The 21613-nt window shown below is 45.1% G+C and overlaps 1 protein-coding gene across 7 annotated transcripts in view; it reads right to left on the reverse strand.

The window, feature by feature from the left end:
- Nucleotides 1-20672, reverse strand: part of ETF1 (eukaryotic translation termination factor 1) — a 38194-nt gene extending 17522 nt beyond the window's left edge. The window contains exons 1-3 of one of the 7 annotated variants that reach the window (XM_025387494.1): nucleotides 20469-20672; nucleotides 20205-20308; nucleotides 6501-6623 (exon numbers count right to left, since the gene is read on the reverse strand). Coding sequence is in view for 3 of the 7 variants with exons in the window: in XM_025387490.1 (XP_025243275.1) it covers nucleotides 20205-20290 (86 nt within the window). In the remaining 4 variants the exon portion in view is untranslated. The other 6 variants (XM_025387490.1, XM_025387496.1, XM_025387495.1 and 3 more) reach the window with 6 other exon arrangements.
- Between the last annotated feature and the right edge of the window lie 941 nt (nucleotides 20673-21613).

Here is a 21613-nt window from a genome sequence, read left to right on the forward strand (position 1 = left end):
CTGAGGCAGGCAGATCACTTGAGGCCAGGAGTTCAAGACCAGCCTAGCCACTATGGTGAAACCTCATCTCTACTAAAAATACAAAAAGTTGCTCGGCGTGTTAGGCATGGTGGCTCATGCCTGTAATCCCAGCTACTCTGGAGGCTGAGGCACGAGAACTGCTTGAACCTGGGAGGCAGAGGCTGCAGTGCAGTGAGCTGAGATTGTGCCACTGCACTCCAGCTTGGGTGACAGAGCGAGACTCTGTCTAAAAAAAAAATAAAAAATAAAAAAATAAAAAAGTTGGGAGTGGTGGCACACGCCTGTAATTCCAGCTATTTGGGAGTCTGAGGCACGAAAATCGCTTGAACCTGGGAGCTGGAGGTTGCAGTGAGCCCAAATCGTGCCACTGCACTCCAGAATGGGGGACAGAGCGAGACTGTCACAAAACAACAAATCAAAAACCAAAAAAATACAATGAAACCTGTCTCTACAAAAATTAGGCCAGTATGGTGGCATGTGCCTGTAATCTCAGCTACTTGGGAGACTGAGGTGGGAGAATTACCTAAGCCCTAGAGGTTGAGGCTGCAGTGAGTTGTGATCACACCACTGCACTTCAGCCTGGAAACCAGAGTGAAACTGTGTCTCTTAAAAAAAAAAAAAGTGTGTGTGTGTATATATATATATATACACGGAAATGATACAGACAGTACATAATAGGGTATTTCTTTCTTTTCTCTGAGACAGAGTCTCGCTCTGTCGCCAGGCTGGAGTGCAGTGACATGATCTCGGTTCACTGCAACCTCCGCCTCCTGGGTTCAAGCAATTCTGCCTCAGCCTCCCCAGTAGCTGGGACTACAGGCACATGCTGCCACACCCGGCTAATTTTTGTATTTTTAGTAGAGATGGGGTTTCACCATGTTGGCCAGGATGGTCTTGATCTCCTGACCTTGTGATCTGCCCGCCTCGGCCTCCCAAAGTGCTGAGATTACAGGTGTGAGCCACTGTGCACGGCCAGGATATTTCTTTTTTTTTTTTTTTTAAATTTGTGGAAGTTAATTTTATTATATAAAGATGGTATACAAAATACATTCATCATGACTAGAAATATAGGACCTAGGATATTTATTTTAAGGTCTCTTGGTCTCAACCTGACAGTTTCCTCTATAAAAGTCAAAGCATGTTTTCTCGAGGAGTATTAATTTGTGTTTTTACTAAATTATCAATAAATTCTAATTTTATCATGTTAAGAAAAGCAGCTTACTATTTATATATATATATATTTCTGAGATGAAGTCTCACACTGTCGCCTGGGCTGGAGTGCAGTGGGGTGATCTTGGCTTGCTACAGCCTTCACCTCATGGGTTCAAGCAATTCTCCTGCCTCAGCCTCCCAAGTAGCTGGGACTTCAGGTGTGCGCCACCACGTCTGGCTAATTTTTGTATTTTTAGTAGAGACGGGGGATTTCACTATGTTGGCCAGGCTGGTCTTGAACTCCTGACCTCATGATTCGCCTGCCTCGGTCTTCCAAAGCGCTGGGATTATAGGCATGAGCCACCGTGCCTGGCCTATTAGTAATTTTATAAGGAGAACAAGCAGAAGTATAAACAGAATGAAAACTACAACATATAGGAAATTAGAAGTCTCAAATTTGCCCTGACCTGATCTAAAAGCTGGCTTTAGTACAATAGCTATCAGTATAAATTGAGCTTGCTCACATCTTGAAGGCAAAGGCTGATGTGATATGAACCAACGCACACTAAAAAATGTGGTATCACCTGGCCAGGCATGGTAGCTCACACCTGTAATCCCAGCACTTTGGGAGGCCGAGGGGGGTGGATCACCTGAGGTCAGGAGTTTGAGACCAGCCTGGCCAACATGGTGAACCCCCATCTCTACTAAAAATACAAAAATTAGCTAAGTGTGGTGGCACACGCCTGTAATCCCAGCTACTTGGAAGGCTGAGGCAGGAGAATCACTTGAACCTTGGGAGACAGAGGTTGCAGTGAGCAGAGCTCGTGCCACTGCACTTCAGTCTGGGCAACAGAGCGAGACTCCGTTTCAAAAAAAAAAAAAAAAAGAAATGTGGTATCGCTTTATAAACTGTTTCTACCTGATATTTCATGAGTCAGTAAGAAAGTTACTTCCTGAGATCCTTATAGATTATTGGATCTATACTCTTTTTTTTTTTGAGACAGTGTCTCGCTCTCTCACCCAGGTTAGAGTGCAGTGGCACGATCTCAGCTCACTGCAAACTCCGCCTCCCGGGTTCTCGCCATTCTCCCGCCTCAGCCTCCCCAGCAGCTGGGACTACAGGTGCCCGCCACCACGCCCCGCTAATTTTTTGTATTTTTAGTAGAGACGAGGTTTCACCATGTTAGCCAGGATGGTCTTGAACTCCTGACCTCGTGATCCGCCCGCCTCGGCCTCCCAATGTGCTGGGATTACAGGTGTGAGCCACTGTGCCCGGCGGATCTATACTCTTAAAAGTATGTAACAGGCTGGGCGCAGTGGCTCACGCCTGTAATCCCAGCACTTTGGGAGGCCTAGACAGGCAGATCACGAGGTCAGGAGACCATCCTGCCTAACACGGTGAAACCCCGTCTCTACTGAAAAATACAAAAAACTAGCCGGGCAAGGTGGCGGGCGCCTGTAGTCCCAGCTACTCGGAAGGCTGAGGCAGGAGAATGGCGTAAACCCAGAAGGCGGAGCTTGCAGTGAGCTGAGATCTGGTCACTGCACTCCAGTCTGGGTGACAGAGCGAGACTCCGTCTCAAAAAACAAAACAAAACAAAACAAAAAAAAACCCAAGTATATAACAGGTTTAATATTGTAGTTAAGACTGCCAGAACCATCTAAACTTTCCCCTAATTACTGAGCGTGCATAATCTCACAGTAGCCCAATATGCCAGCTTTAACAGAATCTCACCTATACAGAGTCCACTGGAAGCTGGCAAGAAGAAAGCTGGTTACAAAGTCAAATTAAATGGGCTTATGTGTTCAGTGACTAGTAAGAAGAGAAGCAGCACTGTGAACAAAATAACCCCCCTATATTAACTTTTAACTACAGGTGTTTAAAATACGAAAAGGTCTCAAACTGGGTCCTAGAAAGCTTATTTTTATAAAGCGAAATTTCATAAACGTGTACTATGGTGTCTTCGGTATTTGCATTGGGAAGGGATCTCATTAACAGGAGCTCTTGCCCTGGAAGTTTTCTCCTAGTGGTTAATTCCACAGGTTTTCCAGGGAGAAAATGATTTTCTTCCCCCCGCTCCCTGCCCCCCAAGATGGAGTCTTGCTCTGTTGCCCAGGCTGGAGTGCAGTGGCACGATCTTGGCCTCACTGTAACCTCCGCCTCCCAGGTTTAAGCAATTCTCCTGCCTCAGCCTCTGCAGTAGCTGGGATTACAGGCGTGCACCATCACGCCCAGCTGATCTTTTTTTTTTTTTTTTTATTTTGAGATGGAGTCTCGCTAAGTTGCCCAGGCTGGAGTGCAGTGGCGTGATCTCAGTCACTGCAAGCTCTGCCTCCCGGGTTCAAGCGATTCTCCTGCCTCAGCCTCCTGAGAAGCTGAGACTAAGGTGTATGCCACCACAACCAGCTAATTTTTTTGTATTTTTAGTAGAGACGGGATTTCACCATGTTAGCCAGGATAGTCTGAATCTCCTGCCCTTGTGATCTGCCTACCTCAGCCTCCCAAAGTACTCACCATGTTGGTCAGGCTGGTCTGGAACTCCTGAGCTTGTGATCCACCTGCCTTGGCCTCCCAAAGTGCTAGGATTGCAGGTGTGAGCCACCGCACCCGGCCCAGAAAACAGTTTTCTTTGTAAGTAGATGAGCTGGCTGTCCAGTCCTCCCACTATCAAAAATAGTTACTCTCAGATTGGCAGTCAAAGTTATATCTCCAAAAATCAGAATTGTGTTTGGGTGTCTACCTTGAAGGCTGGTTCATAAACTTTTGTGCTATTTTCCCCAATGAATTAGAAGCTAATCAAAGACAGTACACAGGAGAGTATGGTGTGTGCTCTGCTGCCACCCCTTGGATAGGGGAGCAAGTATTCTGGCCAAACCACGGAATCAAGGAAATTTATGATACACTGATTAAGTTATCATCACAAACACTTGCTAGGGCTTCTAAACTGTAATTTTCAAAAAAAATTTTGATAATTCTTTCTGGAGTTATGTCAAATTCTACACACAGGCCAATGGAGGGAAAAGACATTTGCTTTGGGAGAGGCTGGAAATGTTGGGCAACTAAACAGAACTTCCATCACAATCTAGATTGTAGGTGCCACCTACCTGACACAGGGGTCCACTCATGCACAGGGAGAATATGAAGAGAAAATTGGTACTTGAGTACCAATTTTACTGGCTTATGCTTGGTAAGTCAATTCTCAAGGGGCCTACAACCGTAGGGGTTTGTAGGAAGTTCTTTCTTTTCTTTTCTTCTTTGAGATGGAGTTTTGCTCTTGTTGCCCAGGCTGGACTGCAGTGGTGCAATCTCGCCTCACTGTAACCTCCGCCTCCCAGGTTCAAGCAATTCTCCTGCCTCAGCCTCCCAAGTAGCTGGGATTTCAAGCAGGCGCCACCATGCCTGGCTAATTTTGTATATTTTTTTTTGAGACAGAGTCTTGCTCTGTCGCCCAGGCTGGAGTGCAGTGGCCGAATCTCAGCTCACTGCAAGCTCCGCCTCCCAGGTTTATGCCATTCTCCTGCCTCAGCCTCCCAAGTAGCTGGGACTACAGGCACCCGCCACCTCGTCTGGCTAGTGTTTTTTTTTTTTTTTTTTTTTTGTATTTTTAGTAGAGATGGGGTTTCACCGTGTTAGCCAGGATGGTCTCGATCTCCTGACCTCGTGATCCACCCGTCTCAGCCTCCCAAAGTGCTGGGATTACAGGCTTGAGCCACCGCGCCCGGCCTAACTTTGTATTTTTAGTAGAGACAGGGTTTCTCCATGTTGGTCAGGCTGGTCTCGAACTCCCGACCTCAGGTGATCCACCCCACCCCGCACCCCCACCCCCCGGCCTCGCAAAGTGCTGGCATTACAGGTGTGAGCCACCATGCCTGCCTGGAAGTTCTTCCTTAAAAGGGGTTGTTTTTTTAAAAAGCTGACATGCTCTGACTTACAGAGAAGAGCTTCCTAAGATGCAGTCAGCAGGGAATGCAATGTAAAGGGATAGCAGAGGTGAAGCCTCAGAGCTGAGGAAGAACAGGCAACAAACCCCAAAGATTTGGAAAGTTTAAGGCTAAAGGGGGGAGAAATTTGGGACAAATTAACTGAGAGAACTCAAAATGCCTTACGGCAACTCTTCAAATAAGATAATGATGTGGAGGGCAAAGCAATGACCTTAAGATAAGCAGCTACTTAATTTCCACTGCTGATAGTTTAAGAAGATAAACATTCATTAAGCAACCCTACTGTATAGCCCAGTTGGGCAACCTTGCATTCCACGTCCATGTAACATTCCAGAGGACCAAGGAGCAAATATACCTAAGAATGTAATCTTGTTATAGGATTCCACTTTAAAAAATGGCTCAAAAGTGTAGCTTGCCTAAGAATTGTTTTTTGTTTGGTAGATTTCTGCAAAGTTGATAAATGAAACAAAACTTGAAAGGTAGTCTTGGCTTCTTATTCCTTTTGAATTAGGTGCAAAAAATTACCTTTCACTAGTTTCCCTGCGTGCCTCTCCTCCTACCTTCTGTGGGGGAAACATTAAGTTTCTGAATTTTTAAAATAAGACACCTGACTAGGGAGGGGAAATGCAGATTATTAAATGGATGGCTTTTACTTTAAAAATTTAAAGGGTAGTTTAATAACTTCTCATGCTTTGTATGTTAGGTTTAATACAAGCAGACTGGGCTGGGCACGGTGGCTCATGTCTATAATCCTAGGACTTTGGGAAGCCAAGGTGGGTGGATCACCTGTGGTCAGGAGTTGGAGACCAGCCTGGCCAACATGAGGAAACCCCATCCCTACTAAAAATACAAAAACTAGCTGGGTGTGGTGGTGCATGCCTGTGATCCCAGCTACTCAGGAGGCTGAGGCAGGAGAATCGGCTTGAACCCGGGAGGCAGAGGTTGCAGTGAGCCAAGATCCCACCATTGCACTCCAGCCTGGGTGACAGAGACTCCATCTCAAAAAACAAACAAACAAAACAAGCAGATTGTTCTTCCAGTGAAGATTCCAAATGAGATAAACATTCATTTACCCTCACCCCTGCAAGCCAATCAAAGTTGTTAGAACAGTTTGTGTAAACACCCAAAATAAAATTAAGGAAGTTGAATACTTCCATGACTTTTAAAGTGAACACCCTTCAGGGGAGAATGAAAAATAAAGCTCTCACTAAGGAGATGCTGGCTACACAGGCAATCTACAACCTTCTTTAACCGTTAATAGTTTTCCTTCATTTTTCTACTGTCCCTATACTTTTCTCCCAAAATCAAAGAACTAGTGAATCATGGGGTACAGCAATGACTCACATGCAGGTTGTAAAAACTGGGCAAAAAAAGAGACAACATACAGCAAAGTATCCCTCAAAGCTCCCAGGGACCTCTGTACTCAGATCCCTTCTTGTTCTCATTGGTTTTAGGGGCACTTTGGCTTATCAAAGCTTTCATCAATGCTTCACTCAGAGGATTAACTTCTGAATAATCAAACCGGTGAAAACAAGGAATTGTAAACAGAACTAAACCAAATAAATAAATCCCAAACAAAACTCAAGTAGAAAGATAATTTATTTTTTTTAGCACAATCATAGCTCACTGTAGCCTGGAAACTCCTGGCTTCAAGTGAGCCTCCCACCCTAGCCTGGGACTATAGATACACATCACCATGCTCAGCTAATTTTTCTTTTTCTTTTAGAGACAGGATCTCACAAGGCTGCCCAGGCCGGTCTCGAACGCTTGGGTTCAAACGCTCTTCCCACCTCAGACTCACCGAGCAGCTAAGGTTATAGGCGCAAGCCACCATGCCCGCCTGACCCCCAAGGATCTTCATCAATGTTCACCATCATCAACAACGCTCAAGAACACTTCAGTCTGCATACTTCCCCGCCCCCAATCCTTTTAGAGCTTTCTAAAAAAGCAAAATAAAAGAATACATGCTCAAACAGAAAAGATCCCTTCTTCCTCCATCCTGACTCAATAGTTTCCAAATAGGGAGAGAGAGGGTGGTGATGATTTTGGGTGAGAGAGTCTCAATTTTGAAATATGAAAGATTCTTTTTTTTCTTCTGAGACAGAGTCTTGCTCTGTTGCCCAGGCTAGAGTGCAGTGGTGTGGTCTTGGCTCACTGCAGCTTCCGCCTCCTGGATTCAAGCGATTCTTCTGCCTCAGCCTCCCAAGTAGCTGGGATTACAGGCGCCCACCACCACACCCAGCTAATTGTATTTTCAATAGTGATGGGGTTTTGCCATGTTGGCCAGGCTGGTCTTGATCCCCTGACCTCAAATGATCCAACCACCTCAGCCTCCCAAAGTGTTGGCATTACAGGTGTGAGCCACCATGCCCAGCTGGTTCTTTTTTTGGGGCAGAGTCTTGCTCTGTCGCCCAGGCTGGAGTGTAGTGGCGCCATCTCTGCTCACTGCAACCTCCACCTCCCCAGTTCAAGCGATTCTCCTGCCTCAGCCTCCCAAGTAGCTAGGGTTACAGGCACACGCCACGATGCCTGGCTATTTTTAGTAGAGACGGGGTTTCACCACGTTGGCCAGGCTGGTCTCGAATTCCTGACCTCAAGTGATCTGTCTGCCTTGGCCTCCCAAAGAATTGGGATTACAGGTGTGAGCCACCGTGCCTGGCCTCAAATACGAAAGATTCTAAAATGCAGAACTAGGGTTGAGAATCACTGCATCTTGCTTGCTTTCTTCACAGGGTCATCTCTAGGTCAGCTGAAGGTAACAAGCTTCCACAACCTCACCTCCACCCAAAGAAGAAGAACCCAGAGAGGTCACTTGCTGCATTTACCCTATGCTATGGTCTGAAGGTGTCCCCCCAAATTCATGTGTTGGAAACTTAATCCCCAGCACAACAGTATTGAAAGGTGGGGCATATGGGATGTGTTTAGGTTATGAGGGCTCTGCCCTCATGAATAGATTCATGCTGCTATTTAAAATAAGGTGCTTATAAGACTTGACAGCTATAGTCACACACACACACACACGATAAAATAAGGTGCTCATAAGAGTGGGCCATCTCTCTTTTGTTCTCTTGCCACGAGAGGAACAGTGTTCCTCCCCAAGAAAGGATGCAGCATTCAAGGTGCCATCTTAAAAGCAGAGAGCAGGCCCTTACCATAACACCAATCTGTGGTATTCTGTTATAGCAGCACAAAAACAAAAAACAAAAAACCCCCACAACCTAAGACAACCTAGCTATAATACAACCATAATGAATTGTGACAGCTCAGAGATACTCAACTTTTACCAGCCCGAATACTCACTCCCCTTCAAGTACTCTGCCATCCAAGTCATCACTTGTAAGTCACGTAACTACTTTCAGGTTAGGACCAGGAATGTTTTAGAGACTGCCTACTATACTCCCTAATTGGGATGTACAGTATATGCTCTCCAAGCAGCTTTCATCCCAGGGTTTGATGGCTGGGTTGTGCCGAGGGAATGGATGGCCAAATTTTTCACCACTTCCCTTTTCAAGCTCCCATCTGTGCCTACCTCACAAAGCTCAATTTAAATCTTAGCCAGAGGCCAGACGCCGTGGTTCACGCCTGTAATCCCAACACTTTGGGAGGCCAAGGCGGGTGGATAACGAGGTCAGGAGATCAAGACCATCCTGGCTAACATGGTGAAACCCCCGTCTCTACTAAAAATAGAAAAAAATTAGCCGGGCGTGGTGGCAGGCGCCTGTAGTCCCAGCTACTCGGGAGGCTGAGGCAGGAGAATGGCATGAACCCGGGAGGCAGAGCTTGCAGTGAGTCAAGATTGCACCACTGCACTCCAGCCTGGGTGACAGAGTGAGACTCCGCCTGGAGAAAAAAAAAAAAAAAAAAAAAAAAAAATCAATCAATCAATCTCAGCCAGATCATTTCCGGGAGTCACTAAGCCAGCAGTATTACATGGATCACCACCTGAAAATCAGTTTCTCTTCAATTTCTACTCCATTTCCAAAACTGTCATTGTTTTATTCACTGTGTGTTTTCTATTTTTCTTTTCCCAAATTTGTAAAACTAAGTTTAAACTTTTAAATTAAGATGATCTTTTTTATATGGAGTTAATATGGGAACAGAATAGGAGGAGCCCAGATTCAGACTCATGTCCAACTCTATCACTTAATGGCTGTGTGACCAAAGGCAAACCACAGAAATCCCTGCGGGTCTCAGTTTCTACTTACTTCACAAGGTTATGAGGATTCTACAAGATCATATATGTCAAGTGCCTAGCTTGGAGAACAGATAGTAACTGATCACTAAATGGTAATGAGATGGAGCTCTAGTTCTTTACTACTGCCTCCCCTCCACCAGTAGTACCAGTTGGAAAGTAGCAGCACAGCCCAACTAGAAATGAGGAGGGGAGAGAGGTAATATCAGATGGGGTTGGAGTCTTATTTGAATCCTGTTAAGTCCTGAAGTATGAGCTGATTTTGTAGTAGCAGATGATGGTCACCTTTATGGGATTACAGGACTTGCCAAATCTTCCACAGAAAAAAAGAGCTACACCAAAAATAATATGGCCAGAACACTGGATACTCTGTAATTTATCATAAGGGAGAACCACAGAAATTCCACAGAAATTCATTCCTTCCTAAAACTTTTGTGGCATGAGTTCAGTATTCTGATATAACCTATGGCCAGTCACTTCAAAGGGACCTGATACCCAACTTCTCTCTTCTCTTCCACCAAGTATCAAACAACGAAACACACTGTTTACAGTAAGTGTATATAAGCTTCTTTTTCTTGAGACGGAGTCTCCCTCTGTAACCCAGGCTGCAGTACAGTGGTGCCATTTCAACTCACTGCAACCTCCGCCTCCCGGGTTCAAGCAATTCTCGTGCCTCAGCCTCCCAAGTAGCTGGGATTACAGGTGTGGACCACCATGCCCGGCTAATTTTTGCATTTTTAGTACGGACAGGGTTTCGCCATGTTGGCCAGACAGGTCTGAACTCCTGACCTCAAGTGATCCACCCACCTCAGCCTCCCAAAGTGCTGGGATTACAAGCATGAGCCACCGCGCCCAGCCCAAGTGTATATAAGCTTCTTGAGGGCAGAAATCATTTGAGCACATAGCAGCACTCAAACATCGGACAAATGAATAAATGGCCAATTCCTACCATCATCTCTATATACTCTTCTAAGCAAACATCAGAGATTTATTCTAAACTACCAAATAAAATACCAATAAAAAAAATCTGGCCAGGCGCAGTGGCTCACGCCTGTAATCCTAGCACTTTGGGAGGCTGAGGCAGGCAGATCACAAGGTCAAGAGATCGAGACCATCCTGGCCAAAGTGGTGAAACCCAGTCTCTACGAAAAATACAAAACTTAGCTGGGTGTGGTGGCGGGCGCCTGTAGTCCCAGTTACTCAGGAGGCTGAGGCAGAAGAATTGCTTGAATCCGGGAGGCAGGGGTTGCGGTGAGCCGAGATCACCACTGCACTCCAGCCTGGCAACAGAGCAAGATTCTGTCTCAAAAACAAAACAAAACAAAACAAAAACCAACAACAAACTGTCAGTCCTTGGAGAGGAACTAATGTGCCTTCAATTGACTAACTGTCCCCAACTTCCACTGCACCTAAAAGCTCAAACCATCATACTATTAGGCGTTTACCATAACAAAACCAGCACTAAACAAAACCACCCCTTATGAAATATCTCATTTTAATTTTGTTGATCCTCACATTAATGCCACCCCACTCCCGCTGCTACTACCATCTATGAGGCAGGTTAGGAGGTGGATGGGGCTGCCTTTTATAAAAGGTTTAGCATTAGGAGGGATGATTCTGTTACCCTTCAAAGGGACTAGGAAAGTTACCTGAAATTGGTTTATGCAATTGACCTTAGAGTCAGATGCTATTACCAAATGGGAGAAATACCAAGACCGGAACTTACTGAGACATTACAGCAACCTCCCCCCTAGGGTACAGAATAACTCAGATATCCAAACATTTTCAGAATAAAGTTCACAAAGGTTCATTTTAGCTTTTTATCCCCCAAAGAACAAAGATTTACTCAGTCAACTAAAACAAAAATGTACACATCTGGTAGAGTGTGTACACTTTTTCTATAATGATAGGCATTATTAGTCTTAAAAAGAAAAATTAAAAGATCTTCACAAAACCCAGTGGAATATTCCATCAGGAAGCAGCTTCGAAGCTGGAAAATTTCTCTAGTGTTCTTACAACAGTGCAAAGCAAGAGACTGCAATCACAACCAGTGTTCAGGATTCACCACTTCACTACTTGGATCTTCTTTCTAATATATGAATGAGCTTCTGGGGAGGGATTTTGCAACAAGTTATTTCTCTCTCCCCTGATATTCGTCAAGAATAAACACGTTCAGTATCCAAGTTCTTCCTAGGGTGGAAATGGCATGCCTGTTTTCTTTTAAATCTTTGCACCTGAGTCTCAGCACACCTGCTCCTTCTACAAAATTACAAATGTCCATGGACAAGAGTCTTCCTTTCAGAAGGGAATGGGAGACATCTCTATTCAGCAAAATAAATACTTGCCAAAGAGCAAGGTAGTGTTGTATGAATTAGCACCACAGGCTTTGAAATCAGAGAAGGAGTACAGAATTTGGCACTGACCCTTACTAAAGGCTGTGATATTAGGCAGCTATTTACTCCCTGTATGTACTCTAACTTCTTTATCCATGAAATGGCAATAATAGCTTTTCACACAGAGCTGTTATAAGGGGGGGTCAAAATGTATGCTACTCATCCTCAGAAAACTACTTTTCTTTTCTTCTTTTTCTGAGACACAGTCTCCCTCTATAGCCCAGGCTGGTAATGGCTCACTGCAACTTCTGCATCTTGGGTTTAAGCGAATTCTCCTGCCTCAGCCTCCCAAGTAGCTGGGATTACAGGCACGTGCCAACACACCCAGCTAATTTTTGTATTTTTAGTAGAGACAGGGTTTCACCATGTTGGTCAGGCTGGTCTCGAACTCCTTACCTCAGTGATCCACCTGCCAAGACCTCCCAAAGTACTGGGATTACAGATATGAGCAACCACACCCAGCCAATGTTACCTTTTTTAAAGAAGAAGAAGAAGAAAAAAAACATTATTTCACCCATGAAGCAGATGGGGAAACTGAAGCCAATGGATGAATAATTGGCTTTTTTTTTTTTTTGAGATGGAGACTGGCTATGTTGCCCAGGCTGGAGTGCAGTGACAAAGTCTCTGCTCACTATAATCTCCTTTTAATAAAAGATGAATTTCAGCCAGGAGCGGTGGCAGGAAAATCGCTTGAACCTGAGAGGTGGAGATTGCAGTGAGCTGAGATCGCACCACTGCATTCTAGCTTGGGCAAGAGAGCAAGACTCTGTCTCAAAAAAAAAAAAAAAAAAATTAGCCAGGCTTGATGGGACACACCTGTAATCCCAGCTACTCGGGAGGCTGAGGCAGGAGAATTGCTTGAACCTGGGAGGTAGAGGTTGCAATGAGCCGAGAACACACCACTGCACTCAAGCCTGGACGGGAGAGCAAGACTCTGTCTCAAGCCGGGCGCGGTGGCTCTAAGCCTGTAATCCCAGCACTTTGGGAGGCCGAGGTGGGTGGATCACGAGGTCAGGAGATCGAGACCATCCCGGCGAACACGGTGAAACCCCGTCTCTACTAAAAAAATACAAAAAACTAGCCGGGTGAGTTGGCGGGCACCTGTAATCCCAGTTACTCGGGAGGCTGAGGCAGGAGAATGGCATAAACCCGGGAGGCGGAGCTTGCAGTGAGCTGAGATCCGGCCACTGCACTCCAGCCCGGGCAACAGCGCGAGACTCCGTCTCAAAAAAAAAAAAAAAAAAGACTTTAATCATCTGCTTTTACTAAATCCCCTTCAACATGTACTGTGTTATTCTGTACTCACTGATACGGAGCTGAAAATGGTTTATATTATAATTCCATGGTTGTGTGGCAGATCATGTTTTCATTTTATTACATATTTCTTCCAAAATATCTAGTGCCCAACTCACAGCAGGTGTTTGGTGAAGCCCATTAGCTTACTGGTTAACAGTAAAAGTGCATTTCTGGGCTTCATATTCATATACTTATATGTGTATTTTGGAGGAAAATCTAGTTTATAAGGTCACAGACATGGCAGGAAAACAAAAAGAACCTTTATTTTGGTTATGATCATTCTTCTTTTTTTTCTTTTTTTTTTTTTTTGAGACCGAGTCTCACTCTGTCGCCCAGGCTGGAGTGCAGTGGCGCGATCTCGACTCACTGCAAGCTCTGCCTCCCGGGTTCACGCCATTCTCCTGCCTCAGCCTCCCGAGTAGCTGGGACTACAGGTGCCCGCCACCACGCCCGGCTAATTTTTTTTTTGTATTTTTAGTAGAGATGGGGTTTCACCGTGTTAGCCAAGATGGTCTCGATCTCCTGACCTCATGATCCGTCCATCTTGGCCTCCCAAAGTGTTGGGATTACAGGCGTGAGCCACCGTGCCCGGCCTATGATCATTCTTCTAAAGGAGACCTTAGAAGAACAAATGAAAATGTGAAATCAAGAGTACAAACTCAACATGCAGAGTTATCTGTATGACAAGAGCCAGTTGTCACGCACCTGAAAATGTCAAGTCCTCTGAACCTGAAAGGATTGTGAGAAGAGTAAAGACAGTGGGCAAGGATGTGTGTCAAATGGCATAAGATAAAACCGTATCAGAGGGAGCTTCATCATACTCTCTGAGGACTGTACTCAGTGAGAAACCTCAGACTCTCAATTTCTAACCTGCCGGAGAAAAAAAGCCTGAACCTTCCTAATTCCTTCTCCCCCTCACTAAGATAGCAGGCTGCTGAAGAATTGAAAGACACCTACAGAATGTATCCTAGGAGAAGGTTCTATTCTGAGATCCCTAGAGAATAGGCTGGACTGAGAAGTAATTTCTACTGTCCAGCCTCTTAGTTGAACAGATCCAGCAGTGGGAAGGCAAATTTCTCCTTCCTACTCTTCAAATAAGATCTAAGACCATTTAGCCCTGCTGCAAAGATGACACTAACTTTTTTAACAACGAAGTACCATCCCAGGACAGGGGGTGGTGCTGTACTGGGCTGACCCTCAATCTCAAGTTCAAAGAAAACAAGCCCTCTGAAGAAAGGGTACAACTGGTGTGGAAGATAGGAAAGACCTATAACCTACACAGCACCCTGCCTTAAATGGTATTCTAACTATGTACTCTCGCTTACCTTGCAGTATGTCCACAGTAAGCCTTCCCTCCCAGGAAGGGTAAGTATATCTGCTATTATAATAGGAAGTCTATCACGACTTGAAATTCAAAGGGAGTAATTGCTTATTAGGTTCACAGTGCATAGAACACCATGCCAGATACAACAGCTGTTAGGACTAGTTCTGAGTTGAAGCAGGCAGCCTACATACTTGGAGGAAACTAAAGACCACCACCACATCCTTTCTAACATATATACTCTGCCCTCTTCCCTTTACCTCTTTTCTCTCTCACTTATTTCTTCCCTTTCTCATAGTTCAGACCTGTGGCATCTGTATCCTGATCCTTTAATAATACAATTCTCCATTAGGATATCTCTGCAGAATCAATGTTTGCATATACAAAAGGAAAGAGCTAACATTTACAGAGCACTTTCTATGTGGCAAATGTGGTGTTAGATATTTTAACCTGTATTATCTCACTGTCACCACCTAATCCAAGAGTAATGTCCATAGTCACACATGTGGAAACCAAAATTTGGAAAGAGTGAGAGAGGTCTGTAGTTGTTTGTTCTATATTCATCTCTTCTCACAAAACCTAAAATAGTCTAGTTCTTGACTTTTTTCCTCATGTGGTCTTTATTATTATTATTTTTTTCTGAGATGGAGTCTTGCTCTGTCGCCCAGGCTGGAGTGCAGTGGTGCAATCTCAGCTCACTGCAAGCTCTGTCTCCCAAGTTCACGCCATTCTCCTGCTTCAGCCTCCCGAGTAGCTGGGACTACAGGTGTCCGTCACCATGCCTGGCTAATATTTTTGTATTTTTAGTAGAGACAGGGTTTCACTGTTAGAGAGGATGGTCTTGATCTCCTGACCTTGTGACCTGCCCACTTCAGCCTCCCAAAGTGCTGGGATTACAGGCATGAGCCACCGCACCCAGCCCCTATTATTTTTGAGACAGAGTTTCACTCTGTTGCCCACGCTGGTGTGCAGTGGCGCAATCTCAATCTCGGCTCACTGCAACCTACGCCTCCAAGGTTCAAGCATTTCTCCTGCCTCAGCCTCCCAAGTAGCTGGGATTACAGGTGCAAGCCACCACACACTCAGCTAATTTTTGTATTTTTAGTAGAGACAAGGTTTCACCATGTTGCCCAGGGTGGTCTTGAACTCCTGACCTCAAGCGATTTGCCCACCTTGGCCTCCCAAAGTCTTGGGATTACAAATATGAGCCAATGTGCCTAGTCCTCATGTGGTCTTTTAACTTGTCTAACCATCAGTTTGGGGGGAGGGAGGCATGGAAAGAGCCAGAATAGAGGACAAAAAAGGTCTTCTTTATGAGCCTGAACTTTAAATGGTTCAGGTATTTGTATCAAAGACCACAAAGTAGCACTTTAGCTACAACCAGCCCTTTGAGGATAGTGAGGGGGAAAAAAATGTGAAATTCAGTGCTTTGAGAACATTATTACCACCACCATTTAGGTGAATATTCTATTAACCAACAATTTTTACTTAGGGAAGGTACTCAAACACATCCAACATACCTTAATTTATTCAAAGTATATAAATTAAGCAAGCTGTTCATATTATCTCTAAGATTTAAAACATTAACCTATTCAATGATCTCACCAAAACATTAACTTTTAATTCTGTATAATGTGAGGAATTCAGTGGGGATTCTTTAAAAATGGTTATATTTGGGGGCAGGAACAACTAATTTTATTTCATTTAGAGTTAAGATATCAACAAGTTATTTTTAAGTAACCAGTTTTTAAAATGCCCAAACACTACAGCAGAAGTTTGCAAGCTGCACTGACCTTCAAACAAGGGTTATGGCTATGAGGGTTATCTGACCAAGTGTTCATTAGATATGAAACACGTGAGGTTTCCTAGTGAAGATAAGTGAAAAGACATTTTAACACCCACCGACACAATCTAACCCAAACTAACACTGTCCATTCCTTTGTCATATTCACCACTGTCCCTGGCTAGGACAGGCTCTAGCTATGATTTTATTAACATTACCTTAAAACGATAGTGTCCAAAACTATTTCTGAGGCCACCACTCGCCTGCACAGAAAACACCAAGAGAAAAAACAACCAATAATTCTCCCGCTTTTTCCAACATACGTTCACCTGTTTCAGTTCCTTATTCAAGATACCCTCAACCACAGTATTGGTTTACGTATACATTTGTCCTTCATTAGCCAACTGTGGAGAATATACCAGGAGCAATCATGAACCGGGAAGAACTACCATCAACTTTAAGTGGGGCCTATGTCTACCAAAATAATTAACTGGTTATTTTACTAGCACACACAAACTAACATTCGACCAGGCTTATCTGAAACCAAGTAACAATGTTCTACCCAAATTAAAAATCAAGTTTATGCATGACACTCCTTTCAACTCAGAAGATTAAATATGATGCTGGTTACAAAACAGAACACTATCAAGTTCCCCATTTTAGTAATTTGGCCTCTATAAATGCTCTTCCACACACATGTAATATAAAATAGAATTTGTTATAGCTCAGACTACATTTTAAGGAAATCTAGTTTTGTATTTTCTGAAAACAAAATATACCTCGTATAGCACATTGGTTTAAGTTCTGAACTGTGCTACATTTTTGCTGTGACATCTTAGACAAATTATCTCTTAGCCTCAGGTGCCTTGTCTACCAAATGGTGGCAATACTTATGAGGATTAAATGACTTAACAATGTACTGTAGCACAGTCTATAATATGGTATGTGCTTAATAAATTATTTTGTCAACATACTTCCCTTTATTAAGATGTAGTTAGTGAGCCCATTTTGCAGGTGGTTTCTTTTTCAAGCTACATTAAATTTGGGTCATATGTCAAGAGATAACCACATAAGATTATCTTAATTTCAAAATCACTCTTATTCTAGCATCTTTTAATAACTACTGTTAAAAACCAATCCTTGATTCCCATGCCTAGAATTCTACACTGCTAAGGGGAGGAAAGGGCTTTTTCATTTCCAAAACAATACTGTTACTCCACCACTAAGTCTCAATATCTTGTGCTAACAACCATGCCTGAAAACAACCTCAGTTTTCCTCCTGAAAACCAGAGTACCCCCAAAACATCAGCAAATACAGATTCATTTTGCCATCCACTTTGTCTTTAAAGCCCATTACAATTCTCCTAGAAATATTTTATCACTAGGTAAAGTAGGAAGAACATTTTTCACTGTACCCTATCTATGAAAATCTAGAGTCTGACTTTAACACAAGTTGGCAATGAAAATATTCCCCACCTCCAAAAACTAGTATGTACTGGGGAATCTTCTGACTCCCTTATCAATACTCAGAGATGGCCAAAATTTTAAATTTCCATGGGATCAAGATGCAACCAAATCCTGATTAAAAGCAAAGTAGGACATGATTATTAACCACAATGTTTAGAGGAAGATGTTCCAGCTATTTTAGACAGCTTAATCATGTCTAAAATATCAAAACTCAACAACTTGGAAAACAAGTTGTGCCTTATAACTTCATTTTTAGCATGCTTTAAACTCTACTGAACTTTGCTAAACAAAGAGGTAAAGCCTTCAAAAGTCTTAAAGAGGGGTTTAAAAGTTTCTAGTCGCTAGGTAATACGGGTAGAACAAAATTTAAGAATGAGTTTCCTTCATCAAGCAGTAGAAAGGAATGGTGTTACTTATTAAGCAATGTCATCTTCAACGTTACTTCATTCAAACAGGTAAATTATAGTCATGATTTAATTTTCTGGACTGTTTCAGAGAATATAGCATATGCAAATTAAAATGTGTGAACCTGCCTGCTAATGAAAGTAGTAAGAACAAATCCACAGATCACATCCACCTATATTTAATACTGCAACAACAGCAATCTATAAAATGCAATACTGGATTGAAAGCTTCAAGTAAGCCGGGCGCAGTGGCTCAAGCCTGTAATCCCAGCACTTTGGGAGGCCGAGATGGGCGGATCATGAGGTCAGGAGATCGAGACCATCCTGGCTAACACGGTGAAACCCCGTCTCTACTAAAAATACAAAAAACTAGCAGGGCGAGGTGGCGGGTGCCTGTAGTCCCAGCTACTTGGGAGGCTGAGGCAGGAGAATGGTGTGAACCTGGGAGGCGGAGCTTGCAGTGAGCCGAGATCTGGCCACTGCACTCCAGCCTGGGCGACAGAGCAAGACTCCGTCTCAAAAAAAAAAAAAAAAAAAAAAAGAAAGCTTCAAGTAACAAAACAGAAGATCTTACCGAAACAAAAGAACCTGGTTCATTCTTGGTAGTGCAATATAATGGGTCGTGACCTATATTATCCTTTCTGTACAGTATTCTCACATTTTGGGAATAACTGTTCACTCTACCATATGGCACAAGTTTCTGTAAGATTATTAAGAAGGTCTGAATATTCTATTAAATTTAAAGAAAAACCTAAGGACTAAAAAATAAGCTGCTGTCTGCGATTCATATTAAACTAACGTTTCTCCAGTAAACCGAAGGAGTGAGCACAAGCCCAAGTCACTGAATGGGGCCAAACTTTTAGAAGCCTCATTCCAAACAGAACTGTCCCTAATTTATTAAGAACAAAACACTAGCAAAACCAACTTGTGAACTGGGCCTTCAGTACAATTAAGCACATCCTGTTTCATAAAACAGTAATAATGAAGAGCTTGAAGGGGCCGTCATTCTAAAATTGCAAATCTACCCATAAACGACAATCCTGGGCTGGAAACCAGAATGTCAAATTCTTGTGCTGAAATCAACTTTTCACATGGCCTGAGGCAGGCCATTCTACTATTCTAAGAATGCTCAGACACACAAGTATGTAATAATGTTCCAAACACTTTTTTCTTTGGGGGGGGCACTTCCTGTAAATAAAAAGTTTCTATGACTGGGAAAGGAACAAAATAAAGTAATAAAGGAAACAGGAATACCTCTGGCACACCTTCCTCAAACGAACAACATTAAAAACAAAACACACACACACAGTTAATTTTAATCTAGCCTACTCTTCCCACAATGGACACACCTACAGTTTCTTATCAAAATGTACAAGACTCAAAGCTCATTTAATTCAATTCTGAATCTCACTCAACAAGCATCAAGTACATTAGAAGCCTTTCTACAGCGATATCCCCACCAGTTTCAGATAAATGCCAGCAGGGACTCTGTAGTTATGACTTCTATCAAACGACCTCCTGATCCATATTTCTCCTGGACATACACATGCAGATTCATTAACCAAAACCTACCCAACACTCCTTACATCGCGCATACGTTGGCATTTTCAGTCTATAGGTGGGTCCTGGAACAGCTAAAACCAGGAAGCTCCAGGGTAATTAGAGGACTTGGGAGAAGTCATCTTGGGACAGGTGGAAAACCCAGAGCAATCACGAATCAGGAACAAGCTGTCCCTGACCACCTCTGCTTCCCGTCCCATCCAAACTTCACCCACCCGGGTTTCAGAAGCCCAGGAGGGAGAGGCCATTTTAATGAGGCCTGGCTGAGGAACGAAGGGAGAAGAGGAAATCAGGGAAGGGCGTTGGGAAAGGAAGGCCGAGCACTTTGCCACAATAGTACCCGAGTCGGATGGCAGCACCTGGAGCCCGAAGAGGGAGGAGCTGGACTTAAGGGCCCAGGAGGGGTAAAAAGTAGCGGTGGCCTACCACGAGGGGGGCCGAGTGATCTAAACCCGGGGAGCGCGGGCCCCTTACCCCCATGCGGGGAAAGGACCCCTTCTCGGGCCAACCGCAACGACCCTCGCCCCTGGGTCAGGGGCTACTACCCAGAGATCCAGAAGGCGGGAGTTGGCTAGTGCCTGGTTCTCCTCATCTGGCCATGCGGCGCGGGGGCGTCCATCCTGAGGGGTCCGGGAACCAAGAGGGCACGGGGGGTGCCGGACGCGGCGCTCACCCGCGGGCCGCCTCCAAGCTCTTAATGAGCTTCTTGATCTTCCAGATCTCCACGTTCCTGTCGGCAGCACTGGGGTCGTCCGCCATCTTCTCGCCTCCTCCTCCCTAGAGCGGCCCGGCGGGGCCCGGAGACACCAAGACCACAGAGTTAGCGCCGCCGCTGGGGCAGAGCGGCCCCCTTCCTCGCCACCCCCGAGAGGCCCTCTCCTCCCGCCCGGCGCAGCTCGCCACAGAGGTCGCCGGCCTTTCCCTCCCCGTGCCTTACCTAAGGGCCCAGTCCTGGGCGGCAGCGGCTGCTCCTCCCCGGCGGCGGCTCCGCGGCGGCGGCGGCTCTGACGTAGGACACCGGCTCCCTCTCTCCAGGCAGCTGCATGTGTTGCAATCCGCTCACATGGGGCCTGTGACATCACTTCCTCCGCCAGGGGCGGAGTGGAAGGCGGCGGGCGGAAGGGAGGGGGCCGGTGCGAGTGAGGAGAAGCTCTGCGTCCGCCGCGACTTCTCATTGGCTCTCTGCCCCGCAGCCTACAATGAACCTGCCGATTGGCCGCAGCTGGGTCCGCGCTGTCTTGTGAGGTAGAGGCTAGGGGGGGTGGGAGGTGCCACCTTTCTTCCGGCCCGGCAAGCCGAGAGGAGGAAGCGGGCGGAAGCCGGTGGCTCTCGCGAGTTTATTTAGAGCCCCCGTCAGGCTCGAATGGGGGTGGTTCTTAAAGAGAGACGACCGGGGTCGTCGTCTTTTCAGTCCCTTCTCCATTAATAGGATGGACATCTGAGGCTTTGTGACGCGAAGCTAGGCACTTGGACCCGACGCGCGGTTTGAACAGTGCTTGAGAAGCCGCGAAGAAGCGCCTCGCGCCCAGCGGCTTCTTCGCTGACGAAGTGCTGCGGTCTGCGTGCGTCACGGCTGCGCGGAATAGTGTGGAGGAGTCCTGGCCAGTAGGTCTGGATGAGGAGCCTGCCTCCGGGCGGTCTGGGACCCTCACCTGCAGGGGCGAAAGAGGCCTGTTTTCTCTCGCCCCGGAGCTAGGACGGGCTCACTTTGGACTTAGAACTTTATGGGGTGGAAGACAGCGGGGGCTGCCTGAGCTTGGAGACCTGAGGTATCTGACCCCATGTATGGTTTGGCCTGAGCCGTTGAGAACGGAGGTGGAGAGAGTTGAAATAAAATGGGCATCCACATACGGTTAGAACTTTATCTTTTTGAGTTAGGATTTTTAGGTGGCTACTTTGTCACCTCGTCTGGGTTCAAATATTGAGCCCAGACCGTGTGCTGGACCCTGTTTTCCTGGGGATACAGAGGTGAACCAAACAGATGACAGTACTTACCCCTCATGGAGCTTGTAGTCGATTGGGTTTCTAACCGTTTGTGATTTTATATTTTTTATAATAAAATAACTACACACATGCTTCAGT

Source organism: Theropithecus gelada, chromosome 6 (genome assembly GCF_003255815.1).
Source record: "Theropithecus gelada isolate Dixy chromosome 6, Tgel_1.0, whole genome shotgun sequence".
Classification (NCBI taxonomy): domain Eukaryota; kingdom Metazoa; phylum Chordata; class Mammalia; order Primates; family Cercopithecidae; genus Theropithecus; species Theropithecus gelada.